This window comes from Triticum urartu, chromosome 2 (assembly GCF_003073215.2).
Source record: "Triticum urartu cultivar G1812 chromosome 2, Tu2.1, whole genome shotgun sequence".
NCBI lineage: Eukaryota > Viridiplantae > Streptophyta > Magnoliopsida > Poales > Poaceae > Triticum > Triticum urartu.
In genome coordinates this window covers 120,796,373-120,809,325 of record NC_053023.1, presented here as the reverse complement: position 1 = coordinate 120,809,325, position 12,953 = coordinate 120,796,373, and the positions used below count along the sequence as shown (strand labels likewise).

The window sequence follows — 12,953 nt, the reverse complement described above, 5'->3', positions numbered from 1 at the left end:
AGTGGTAGTTTTCCGCACAAAATCGTAAAATTGTAGTTTTTCGACACGTTCCCGTGAAATGTGGTAGTTTTTGATTAAATACTCTGGTAAGTCCATCACATTTGAAAGGGATGAGCAGATCAAAAATTTGCACACAAGCAAACAACTGTTTTTTGCATCTGCTTACACCCAAAACACAAACATACGCAACCGAACAACATGCATCCCGCTGGGCCTTGATGCAATGCAGACAACCGATAAACATGCAGATGTTGACTTTTTGCTTGCATATACTCAGCCGGGTCCAACTAAAACAAATATGCAAAGGGCAAAAAAGAGTGCAGGTAACTAAACGCGGCCTAAACTAATGATTATTACTCCATTTACATGATCCATGCTTTGATACTGTAACAGTAACAGGCAGCGCACCCTCGGAGGGCAGCAGGCAGGCGGCGTCCCTGGGGTGTGGCGACGTGGCCCCGTGCCGTGTACACGTGCCAGTGTGCCCTTGGCAAGCGAGCACCGCACCATCTCTCGCCGTATTCGACTCCTCCACCGCCCGCCCCCTGGATTGGGAGCCAAGAAAAGCAGACCATTGTTTCAAAAAAGAAAAAGAAAAGCAGACCATAGATCCTCGGAAACCAGCGCCTCCGATCCATTCCGCCTCTGCCGCTTGCTCCCCCGCCGCAGCCCTGCACCCGGAGGCTGCCTGCTTCTCCTGCCCAGCGCTCCCGCAAGTCGCAGCCAAGGTGATAAATAAACTCCCTGCTCTTTTTCGTTAAATTCGTTCGTCCATCCATGCTGCTGCTGTGTGAGTTTTGATTTTGATGCGCTAGGTTGCAAATTTAGTGGATTTCCTTCTGCTGCCTCTGCCTTGAGACCGAGAGGCTCTGATTTTGCTCGGCTGATTAGTTGAAGCTACTTGCAACCAGTATATGCATATGCCTTATGAGCTGTTTGTTTGTTGTAATGCAAATTAAGGGGTTTCGCCCGACGAAACACCCAACACGAAGAGTTTCTTTTGATTCAAGCCCATGCTCGTAGTTCTTGCAGTTTGAATTACCAATATATACTTATGTTCGAGCATGATTATTTGCCACAGAACTTCTTCTAGATGCTCTGCAGCCACTGTCTGTAATGCACTTCCTTATTCAGTGATGATTTGTGGATAGATTTTTCCTGTTTGATAAATTCTTCATGAATTTACTGTAGAAATGGCTCGACCTGAGGAGAACGCGAAATTCCCCAGCTGTGATGCCTACTTTGACACTATCCAGTCCAAGAAGAAGCTCCCACTAGCTTTGCAGGAATCCCTGACCGCCGCCTTTGCTCAGATCCCAGTCGCATCGTTTCCTGATGTTCCTAGTGGCCGAGGTATGCCCTTCTGCAAAAGAAACCACTCAATCTGCATATTCTTTCTGCCTTATATTTTTTTGTCACATATATGTTGTAGTGTTTGTAACGACCGATATTCTCTCTCTGCTGTAGTGACTGAAATTCCTGGAGAAACTTCCGTTCTTGATGCTGTTAGAATTTTATCTGAGCACAACATAAGGGCAGCGCCAGTGCTTAACCCTGAACCTGGGGCTCCAGCTGATTGGCAAGGGAGGTATCTTGGCATCATCGAGTACTCAGCCATCATCCTTTGGGTACTAGATAATGCTGATCTCGCGGCCGTAGCTCTGTCAGCTGGATCAGCAACTGCTGCAGGAGTTGGAATGGGTGCTGTTGGTGCAGTGGGCGTGGCAGCATTAGGTGTAACCGGCCCGGCAGCTGTCGCTGGATTGACTGCTGCTGCAGTAGGGGCTGCTGTTGCTGGCGGGTTAACTGCTGAAAAGGGTGTTGCGAAGGATGGAGTTACTGCTGCTGATCATTTAGGGGAAGATTTCTACAAAGTTCTGCTTCAGCAAGAACCTTTCAAATCGACTACAGTATGACAATTGCTCTATCTTGAAGCTTTTTTTTTTGTTATGTTGATCAAGCATTGAATCCATGCACCAAGAGCAACGTAATCGACTTAATGTTTTGTTGTTTTGCTAAAACAAAGTTCAGATACACTTAAGTTAAAACCCAGTATTCAAAACCAGATGGGACTGGCATTCTGACCAAAAAGACCGTGACCTTAGTCCGGTTTCTAATTTAAAGACTGATTGAGAAAGAACTTGTTTTTTCTAGTGTCAGTTTGTGATTGGGGGCCTCCTCACATTCCACAGATCTGTGTGCTATGGCCCTGACATCAATCGGGTTGGGATTCTTTGTGGTTGAGAACTAACTGATATATTTGTGCATATAGTACGTTCATATAAGTATATGAACTAATTTATGTGAATTATTTAAATGTGGTTTTTTAACCACCGTGGGATTGTTTGAACTGGTGGGCTGGCGCCGTTTTCACGGCTGTTTTTTTGTTAATTGTCTTGTCTCGTTTTGTACATGACGGTTATGCCATCCAACCTGACATAATTCATAGAGTCTTGCTTGGCTTTGTGGTATTTCAGCTGCACTAAAATTTGTTGCTAAGGTTTATTTGGTCATTTGTTCCGACCCTTTAATTTCGCATTGCATGAATATCTTCTCTTGTAGACCCTGTTAACTTTGTATCCTTTCTCCTTTTCTTGTAGGTTCGGTCAATTGTTGAGTCCTACCCATGGTCTCCTTTTGTGCCTGTTACACTTGACAGTTCAATGCTTGCCGTACTACTGTTGCTCTCCAAGTACAGGTTGAGGAATGTGCCTGTGATCGAACCTGATAAGCCAGTTATTAAGAACTTCATTACTCAGACTGGTGTTGTTAAAGGACTTCAGCAGTGTAAAGGAAGGGATTGGTTCGACTATATTTCGGCACTTCCTCTTTCAGACTTGGGGCTTCCATTCATGTCTCTTGATGAGGTTATTTGTCTCACTTCGCTGCCTCTTTAGTTAAACTCTTGTCTTGGTAGTGTAAGATTTAATCCTCTGTGCTATCCCGATTACTGCAGGCTGCAAAATCTGAAGCAGGACCTTTGAATAGGCTTTGACTCTGTTATAAGAACTGTTTAATGAGAAATTTACGATATTGTGTTATCTTCAGGTTATTACGGTTAACAGTGATGATCTAATCTTAGAAGCTTTCAAGTGCATGAAGGATAACAAAATTGGCGGTGTACCCGTAGTAGAAGGTCCCCGAAGGAAACTTGTTGGTAGTGTGAGCATAAGGGACATTCGCTTCCTGTTGCTTAGGCCTGACTTATTTTCTGATTTCAGGCACGAAGCGACTCAACCCAATGATTTATTCCCCTGTGTCCTTTTTTCTTTTCTTTCAAATATGTCTCTTCACGTGTCTAATGATACTTTTGATCCATCCAGGCACCTTACCGTGTTGGATTTCATGAAGGCTCTAGGTTCCACTCTTCCTGACTCGGGGGACAATGGGCTGGTGAAGCCGCCACTCACCTGTGCACCTGATGCTTCCATGGGCAGCGTGATCGACAGCATCGGGTCGAGGATAACCCACCGGATATACGTGGTGGATGGCGACTTTGAGGTGGTCGGTGTTGTGACACTCCGAGATGTGATCTCTTGCTTCATCCACGAGCCCCCTGGCTTCTGCGACAGTTATCTTGCTTCAGCGATGGAGAAGCTCGAGGACAAGGGCGATGCCGATTCCTCCGTTGAGAACAGCTGAGCTCTCGGGAGCGCAAGACGGTGGAAATAACAGACAGGGTTAGTGAGCAAGTCTTGTAGTTGGGCTGATTCGTTCATGTTGTGGTGTTGATACAGTAAATTCTGTGTGGGGTGACAACACATTTCAGTGCCTCTGTTGGTGTGCTTTAGTCTGTCAACTGTGCGTTGCTGAGTTGGCTGATCCGCACCTGTTTCCTGATGCAAACACTGCAGTGGCGATTCTGTGATGTGTAAAAGGGTTAACGAACCAATGATTACCCAATCTCAGTCGTCATGTGTACCTCTGTATCCTCCTCGATCAATCAATCGATTAGTCTGATGTATGGCACTTGTTTAAGATTGCAGGCGTGCGCAGGTTTTCTTTTTTATCCTTGAGCTAGCAATACAATCTTTCTACTAAGTAATGTCTGAGGTACAGAAGAATTCATGGCCAGCAACATTTTCTTGCATCACTCACATGAAGTCTAGTTCCTAAAGTAACTAAACACTTGTATACTCCTTCTGTAAAGAAATATAACAGTGTTTAGATCACTAAAGGAGTACATAGAAAAAGTTGCTCGCAAGAACACATATATACATAGACAGAGAAGACGCAAGCACAGGAGATGGTAGTGTTTAGACAAGTCACAGACATACACCGTGCAAAACGACGGCCATGGGATACATGAACTTAACGTGCCACCAGCAGTGCTCGAACACCAGTCGGTACATCAGGGACGGAGATCTGACCGTGAAGGAGGCTTGCAGCAGGACTACGGGAGAGGGGACGCACGGAAGCGATCACGAACTAAGGTTCTTGTCGCCCTATGGCGCAACTTCGGTACGATCTTCTCATGCACGAATGACAGAAAGAACACACGACCCCAAGACTCTGCGGACGAGAGATGGATACATTAACGTGTAGAATTAAGATTTGGAAAGATAGAAGCAATTCAAGCTGAATACGAAGGGAGGCAAACAGCTCAAGGAAATAGTAGTATACTCACAAGGTGACGATCCCGAGCAAGAAGCAAACGGTCACCAGGCTGTCCGAGTAGTCGAACACCGCCGGCGCTCCCGGAACCAGCACGGCGTCGATGAGGTAGAGAGTGAGGCGGTCGTTGTAGACGACCGTGTTGGTGACCCTGGCCTCGTCCGGCATCGTGAACGACGGCGGCGACGAAGAGAGCCTCATGGTGCCTCCGCAGTCGCAGATGGTGAGCATGCCGTAGCCCCAGCGGCCCCGATCGAGCGTCCGCACCTCGATTTCCCCGCCGAGGCGGGTCAACAAGGAGAGCTCCACCTCGGAGGAGCGTACCGCCAGTCCGTGGTACAGAAGAAGCGAGGCCTGGCGGTCGGCGGTGAGGTTGCTGAACCGCGGGGTGAACGCCGCGACAGCGCCGTCGTCCGGGCAGAACACGGTGAGCCCCGCGTCGCTCTGCTCGCGGAGCACCTGGCCCACGCCGGCCGTGGCGGCGACGAGGCCGGCGAAGGCGCCGCACCCGTTCTTGGTCAGGATCTGCCCGATCGCCGTGCCCCCCGGCGGCGTCGCCTCGGGCGGTTGTCCCTCGGCACAGGGGACGAGCAGCAGGAGGAGCAGGATGGTGGTGCAGGGGGCGACGGCTCCGGCGAACGGCATTGTGCTTGATTCCCCTGCTCGCCCAAGCTAGCTGGAAGAGTTTCTTTACCCTGAGATTCTGAGAAGCGAGAATAATGGAGGTACGGTGGATAGGGTTTCTCTCGACTGGTGTTTTGGTTTTCGGCTTTCAGGCCGTGTTCCGGTGGTTCTGTCTTGATTGCAGTTCTGTTTCTGGCCCTGCCCATTTTCTCTTTGCTGGTACTAGTAGTATGGCAAGAAATGGCGGTGGCCTTTATGCCGTTTGTGACAGAAGCTGTGGCTATGGCCGAGGAAAGTGTACACCGATGGATGGCGGTAATTTTGCAAGGACGGAGCGGGATAACCTATATATCAAGCCTTGGGGCCTTCCACGAAGATACGTGCGCGGTGAAATTTGACACGTCCTGCTAGCTGGACACGTGAGTTACGATGGTTTGCACTTTGAACATTGGTATTTAGCGCTTGCGGTAAGTTGATCCAAGCAGACATAATGAATTTCGGTTTGAACCAGAGTTAACATGTTCTAACAGCATCTACACCTGGACTGAGAAAATCTGCCCCCTAGAAGTTCGCGGACAGCGCCAACCCATCGCTTAAATGTCCTCATTTGCAACCACAACTTTTACATTCGAAACCCCCATATTCATGCACACAACTTCTATAGTAACTGAAACGAGCAACCCACACACGAAGCGGTTCCTCGTTCTATTGCGAAAGGGCAAAAAGGAGGCTACCCAATTCCGCCAGTCCACCGCTGGCCAGACCGGTGGTTCCCTCCCTCCCCGTCTGCTACTCTGACGGCAGGAGAGCGAGGGTACCCTGGAACTGGGGGCCCGGCGTGTAGATACTAGGTTAGTGGTCTTGGCGGCGGCGTTGAGTTGGGGATGACGGTGCCCGTTTGAAATAAGTGTGTCGGCGTTCGATCCCCTTCCCGACGAAGCTTTGGGCAGAGTTGGCGAGTAGATGTGTCACCGGGGCAACATTACGCAACATGTCGTCAGTTGCCAAAGTGTCACCGGTTCCCGCATCATTGCAGCCCCACGAACAATACCTCACGGAAGTTGAAGCACTCCTAATGTCCTCTCCACAATTTTCCTACCACTTACATGCATTTGTGCAAAAAGACATTGTTTTCTACCTCGGGGGATTTGAATACAATCTTCAAAAATGTCGTCCACTAAGGATAGATACCATCGACAAGGGGTTGTAACCCATTGTTACCGTTGCTAGATTATATATCAAACATGGTGTTTCAGTGATAATTTTAGAATTGGTATCCATGCTAGCTTAGTTCTCAAGCGTGGTGTTGCGGGTAGGTTTCTTTTTCAAATTTCTTGAATGGACTGGAGGAACACATTGAGAGAATTTCATTTCTCTCCAACAATTCTAGTGCTAGCTAGAAGTAAGATGAAGCTAGTAACTTTTTCATGCGGTAGCTAGTAAGATGACGGCTAGAAACTGAATCTACACTCTTCCTATTCTCTTCGCATGGGAGTTGAGTGTAGAAAAAAGGGACAACCAATGCTTAATTAACCATGCTTATTCATATTATTCTACTCATCATAACAAGTGAAACAAGGTACAAACATTGATCTTCTAGTTAGTTTTTTCTTCTTGTTTCTTATTTTCTGCTAATCGCAGATATAATTCCAACTGAAGTGCTACTTACAGTTGTTGTTTTTCATTTCATTTCCAAAGCAGGGTGTTGATTTTGATCCACTTCAATTATTCTTCAATCTGATCAATCATTCACGGAGGATCAGAAAAGTGTTATCAAACAAATGGGTTTTGGTCATTTGTTGGAATGGGCTTATTTTTTTGCCTACAGACATTTACCACTGGATTGCATTCCAATGTGATACATCTACAAGAACACAAACTCTTGAGAATGGGTTTTCTGTCACTACTACAACCAACACCATTCACACCATGTTAAAAATTCCTATTGGAAATAGGAAAATAGAGAACACTTGTTCTCAAGAAAACAACAATTTAATTCACCAATTAGTTAGTTGGGAAGGCTATATTCCTTCTAACGAAAATTTGTGTTCGCTCATAAAACTAGATGTGCCTCTAGAGCTATTCTCAAAGGTATTCTTTGTTGTTGCCATGGCTTCCTTTCTTTGCCTTTCTACATATTGTTTGCCAAGGACAAATTATTACAATGGTGTCTTTCTACTAGGCTCTTTATCCGATACCAACCTTTGTTTGTTCTTGATGTCTTGCTATTGAAATAGAAAATTTCATATTAGCATTAACACAAAATAGTGAAATCATTGCTGGTGGTTGTAGTTTTCTTCTGGTGGTATGTGATGTCCTGGCTTATTAGGGATGATAGACTACTCATATCAATAAGGAATTCCTTCTTTTTCGGGAGCCCATTTGGACAGAACTCCAAAGTTAAGCGTGCTCAGCTTAGAGTAGTGTCAGGATGGGTGACGACCGGGAAGTTGCTCCCGGGTGCGCATGAGTGAGGACAAAGTGCGCAGAAAAAGACTAGTATTGATCTGTGGGGCCAGTCTAGATCCCGCCAGGAGTAACGGCCACCGGCGGGTGTGTCCGGGGCGTTACAAGTTGGTATCAGAGCCGACCCTCGCGGTTACACGGATGGTTGCGGACAGGTGTGTGGTCATGTTGTTCATGACGTTTGTGACCCGTCGTGGCACACGACATGGCACATGTACTGGACTGGAAGCACAGACGTATGTGCCAAGAGGAAACGTTCCTGTGGCCCGACGAGGACGTCGGTTCCTCTGAGTGGGGTGTATGTGATGCCCTGGCTTATTAGGGATGATAGACTACTCATATCAATAAGGAATTCCTTCTTTTCCGGGAGCCCGACAAAGTGCGCAGAAAAAGACTAGTATTGATCTGTGGGGCCAGTCTAGATCCCGCCAGGAGTAATGGCCACCGGCGGGTGTGTCCGGGGCGTTACATGATAGGCTCTATTTTAGTGTATTTCATCTCTCGTCTTGAAAGAGCACACGTAATTTATATTTATTATGTCACACATAGTGGCATATTTTAGTTTTTTCCAGACCTCACATTTTGAATTTATCATAACTTATGAGTTCAGTCTTGGCAAAAAAATCGAGGATCAGTGTTTGGTATACCAACATAATCAAATCATACACTCTGCTTGACTCTCAACCTACTTCAAACAACACATTTGGGAGGTTGGCTATAAGTATTATTGTTCCTTAATTTTCAGAAGCTTTATTTTTCTTATCTTTGTGATTTCACTGCTTACTAATTCCCTATCAACTCAAATAGTAAAAACACATTTCCGCAACCCTTTTTTGCAGGATATCACTTGCAAGATGGGGATAAGTACACTATACTAACCAACATTAAGAAATACATTCATGAAAAAAATGCCAATTGAGTATTTTGTTGAGTTACCCTTCTTCCAGTTGATTGGTTGCTACTTTACTGTTTTGTTTAAATTTTTTGTTGCATATTACTTAACTCTATTGTCTGTTAATTTAAATATATTTTTCTGTAGCCAACATGCCAAACTCAACATGCAATTATTGTCTCAAAGTTTCTTCCAAAGAATAGTTGAGAATTCTATCCCAACGGTGAAAGCATACATAGATGATCTTTTGTTGGTAGTTTCAACCAAAAAATCTTTGTCAAACAGTTGGGCAACATGTGTTTACCAAAAAGCACATCAGCTTCTGCTTCCATAGATCTTTCAAGCATATTTCGGAATTTCTGCTTAGAAATTGCAGTGCAATCTATTGTCCAAGAACCAACTAACCAGCCTCTCATTAAAGAAGTACTAACACAGATGGTAAACAAATTTACAATAAGCTAGGATGAGAGTTTACATATGCTTCAACCATCTGAAAGCATAGATCATCCTCTAGGTGTGAAGCTGATAGAAATCCCTGTTGGAGAAAACACTACAGTTGGCAACCTTCAAGTATACAAGTACATTGGCAAAATTGGTATAATAGAATGCACAACTTTCTTGTTGTTCTTTAGTTGAACTAAATTTTTATATCTGGTTCAACAAAACTTTTTGAACAATTGTTCTCAAAAGAAGCAAGCAACAAGCTTTTACTTCTGCAGAAATTCTCACGGACAAAATTCAACTTCGAAACTCCCATTATTTCTCCCTATGGTATGGACTTGTACTCCCATTATGTTGTTTTTCAACTTCAATCTAGTATTCGGTTATTGGTCAAGCTCTTAACTTATCATAGAAGGTTAGTAGCATAGGCTTATTGGACGACATTTGTAGGAACATATCTTGAGTTACAACAAAATAGTGCAAGTTGTCAAGCTCAACTAACAAACACAAGCGTGAGTAATATAGGCAACTCAACTGGGAAAAGCAACAAGTCTCCATTCTACACAAGCAATAAGTGGGGCCTTTCTCTCAATGAGCCCTTTTTGGTCCTAATCGAACCGTCCTCTAGTGGACACAATATGTGAAGAACCTTTTGATATTTCCAAAGATTTCTTCCAAACACAAATCTCAGAATTTCTTCAAACAACCAACAAAAATCGAGTATCCAGAAACCAAGTTCTTCACATCAAAGTCCTATGGACAACATATCCCTACCATCTGGTTCTACTAGTATCCAACAATTACCAGTAGTACAATGGGCTTCTCCTCTTTCCGACACAATTGTTCTTGAGAAACTTGACCAATTTGGAAAAAATGTCAGTAATAATACAAATGCAATCAATAAAAGCGCTGAAGGAAGTTTCAAATTAGACATCTTTTTGTAACACAAGGTATTCTAGTTCGACACAAATTTTCTTCTCTACCTCAATCGAGAATGAGTTGTATAATATGGGTTTCATTTAGGGCCAATTCCAGTTCTGCCCCTAACTCGAACCCACTACTCAGTTTTGCCCCTAATTTTCAGGTATGCTCAGTTTTGCCCCTCCGCCGTTAGTGTCACTTATAGAAATGCCCTTTTGCGCCGTTACCGTCCGGTCAAAGTACTTTGACCATCCAGAAAAAAATAGCAAAAAAAATCAAAAAATATGAAATTTGGTGGGATCGAAGATAGTCATGTCCGCAAGGCGCGTGCACATTTTTGTGTTGGTTGGACACTCCGGGAGCTCGTGGCAAAGGAAAACAAAAATAATTTATGCCTATGAACAGTAAATTCGAAAAAAATAGCAAAAAAGTTCAAAAAAATTTGAATTTATTTGGCGTCAAAGAGGCTTGAGTGCACAAAGTGCTTGCAAGTTTTGGTGATCAAATGACGTACGGGGCGCTCTAGAGAAAAAAACAAAATAGTGCATTTTTTCAAAGTTTTTTTGAGCTAAAATTTGTTTTTTTTCTCCACGAGCTCCTACAATGTCCAAACACAACAAAAACGTGCACACATCTTGCGCACTTGAATATCTTGAGTCCCACGAAATTTCATTTTTTTTTTGATTTTTTTTCTATTTTTTTTTGAATTTACTTCTCGCATGCGTACAAAATTTATTTTTTCCTTTGACACGAGCTCCCAGAGTGTCCGAACGGCATGAAAATGTGCACGCGCCTTGCGGACATGACTATCTTCGATCCCACCAAATTTCATATTTTTTTGATTTTTTTTGCTATTTTTTTAGGACGGTCAAATACCTTTGACCGGACGTTAACGGCAGAGAAGGGCATTTCTATAAGTGAAACTAACGGCGGAGGGGCAAAACTGAGCATACCTAAAAATTAGGGGCAAAACTAAGTAGTGGGTTCGAGTTAAGGGCATAGATGTAAATGTCTCTTTCATTTATGAGCAAACTTGAATAAAGTTACTCTCTTTGTTATAACAGATCTTTCAACTCTAACTTCCTCATTTTCTGCATTTACATAGTTTCAAATTGAAGGAAATATACCCTAGAGGCAATAATAAAGTTATTATTTATTTCCTTATATCATGATAAATGTTTATTATTCATGCTAGAATTGTATTAACCGGAAACATAATACTTGTGTGAATACATAGACAAACAGAGTGTCACTAGTATGCCTCTACTTGACTAGCTCGTTGATCAAAGATGGTTATGTTTCCTAACCATAGACATGAGTTGTCATTTAATTAATGGGATCACATCATTAGGATAATGATGTGATTGACTTGACCCATTCCGTTAGCTTAGCACTTGATCATTTAGTTTGTTGCTATTTCTTTCTTCATGACTTATACATGTTCCTATGACTATGAGATTATGCAACTCCCTTTTACCGGAAGAACACTTTGTGTGCCACCAAACGTCACAACATACTTGGGTGATTATAAAGGTGCTCTACAGGTGTCTCCGAAGGTACTTGTTGGGTTGGCGTATTTCAAGATTAGGATTTGTCACTCCAATTGTCGGAGAGGTATCTCTGGGCCCTCTCGGTAATGCACATCACTTAAGCATTGCAAGCATTGCAACTAATGAGTTAGTTGCGGGATGATGTATTACGGAACGAGTAAAGAGACTTGTCGGTAACGAGATTGAACTAGGTATTGAGATACCGACGATCGAATCTCGGGCAAGTAACATACCGATGACAAAAGGAACAACGTATGTTGTTATGCGGTCTGACCGATAAAGATCTTCGTAGAATATGTCGGAGCCAATATGAGCATCCAGGTTCCGCTATTGGTTATTGACTGGAGACGTATCTAGGTCATGTCTACATAGTTCTCGAACCCGTAGGGTCCGCACGCTTAACGTTTTGATGACAGTTATATTATGAGTTTATATATATATATATATATATGTTTTGATGTACCGAAGGTTGTGCGGAGTCCCGGATGTGATCACGGAAATGACGAGGAGTCTCGAAATGGTCGAGACATGAAGATTGATATATTGGAAGCCTATGTTTGGATATCGGAAGTGTTCCGGGTGAAATAGGGATTTTACCGGAGTACCGGGAGGTTACCGGAACCCCCCGGGGACTTAATGGGCCTTAGTGGGCCTTGGTAGAAGAGAGGAGAGGCGGCCAGGGCAAGGGCCGCACCCCCTCCCCCCTAGTTCGAATAGGACAAGGAGAGGGGGCGGCACCCCCCTTCCTTCTTCTCCTCCACCTCTTTCCCCTCTCTCTCCTAGTCAAACAAGGAAAAGGGGGGAATTCTACTCCCGGTAGGAGTAGGACTCCTCCTGGCGTGCTCCCTCTAGGCCGGCCGCACCTTCCCCCTTGCTCCTTTATATACGGGGGCAGGGGGCACCCTAGAGACACAACAATTGATCATTTGATCTTTTAGCCGTGTGCGGTGCCCCCTCCACCATAGTCCACCTTGATAATACTGTAGCGGTGCTTAGGCGAAGCCCTGCGTCGGTAGAACATCATCATCATCACCACGCCGTCGTGCTGATGAGACTCTCCCTCAACACTCGGCTGGATCGGAGTTCGAGGGACGTCATCAGGCTGAACATGTGCTGAACTCGGAGGTGTCGTGCGTTCGGTACTTGATCGGTCGGATCGTGAAGACGTACGACTACATCAACCGTGTTGTGCTAATGCTTCCGCTTTCGGTCTACGAGGGTACGTGGACAACACTCTCCCCTCTCGTTGCTATGCATCACCATGATCTTGCGTGTGCGTAGGAATTTTTTTGAAATTACTACGTTCCCCAACAGTGGCATCTGAGCCTGGTTTTATGCGTAGAGGTCATATGCACGAGTAGAACACAAGTGAGTTGTGGGCGGTATAAGTCATACTGCTTACCAGCATGTCATACTTTGGTTCGGCGGTATTGTTGGATGAAGCG

At 44.5% G+C, this 12,953-nt stretch overlaps 2 protein-coding genes across 2 annotated transcripts; one reads left to right on the top strand and one right to left on the bottom strand.

The window, feature by feature from the left end:
• Positions 1-482: 482 nt before the first annotated feature.
• Positions 483-3,964, top strand: LOC125536272 (SNF1-related protein kinase regulatory subunit gamma-1-like). The gene is made up of 6 exons (XM_048699464.1): positions 483-728; positions 1,192-1,353; positions 1,468-1,910; positions 2,601-2,867; positions 3,049-3,221; positions 3,324-3,964. Exons 2-6 carry the CDS (start codon positions 1,194-1,196, stop codon positions 3,640-3,642), a joined length of 1,362 nt encoding a protein of 453 aa, XP_048555421.1. The 5' UTR covers positions 483-728; positions 1,192-1,193; the 3' UTR covers positions 3,643-3,964.
• Positions 3,965-4,092: 128 nt separating this feature from the next.
• On the bottom strand, positions 4,093-5,425 carry LOC125536274 (fasciclin-like arabinogalactan protein 2). The gene is made up of 2 exons (XM_048699465.1): positions 4,628-5,425; positions 4,093-4,512 (listed from the first exon to the last, which is right to left on the bottom strand). The coding sequence occupies exons 1-2, from the start codon at positions 5,257-5,259 to the stop codon at positions 4,473-4,475; spliced, it is 672 nt and encodes a 223-aa protein (XP_048555422.1). The 5' UTR covers positions 5,260-5,425; the 3' UTR covers positions 4,093-4,472.
• Positions 5,426-12,953: the final 7,528 nt, after the last annotated feature.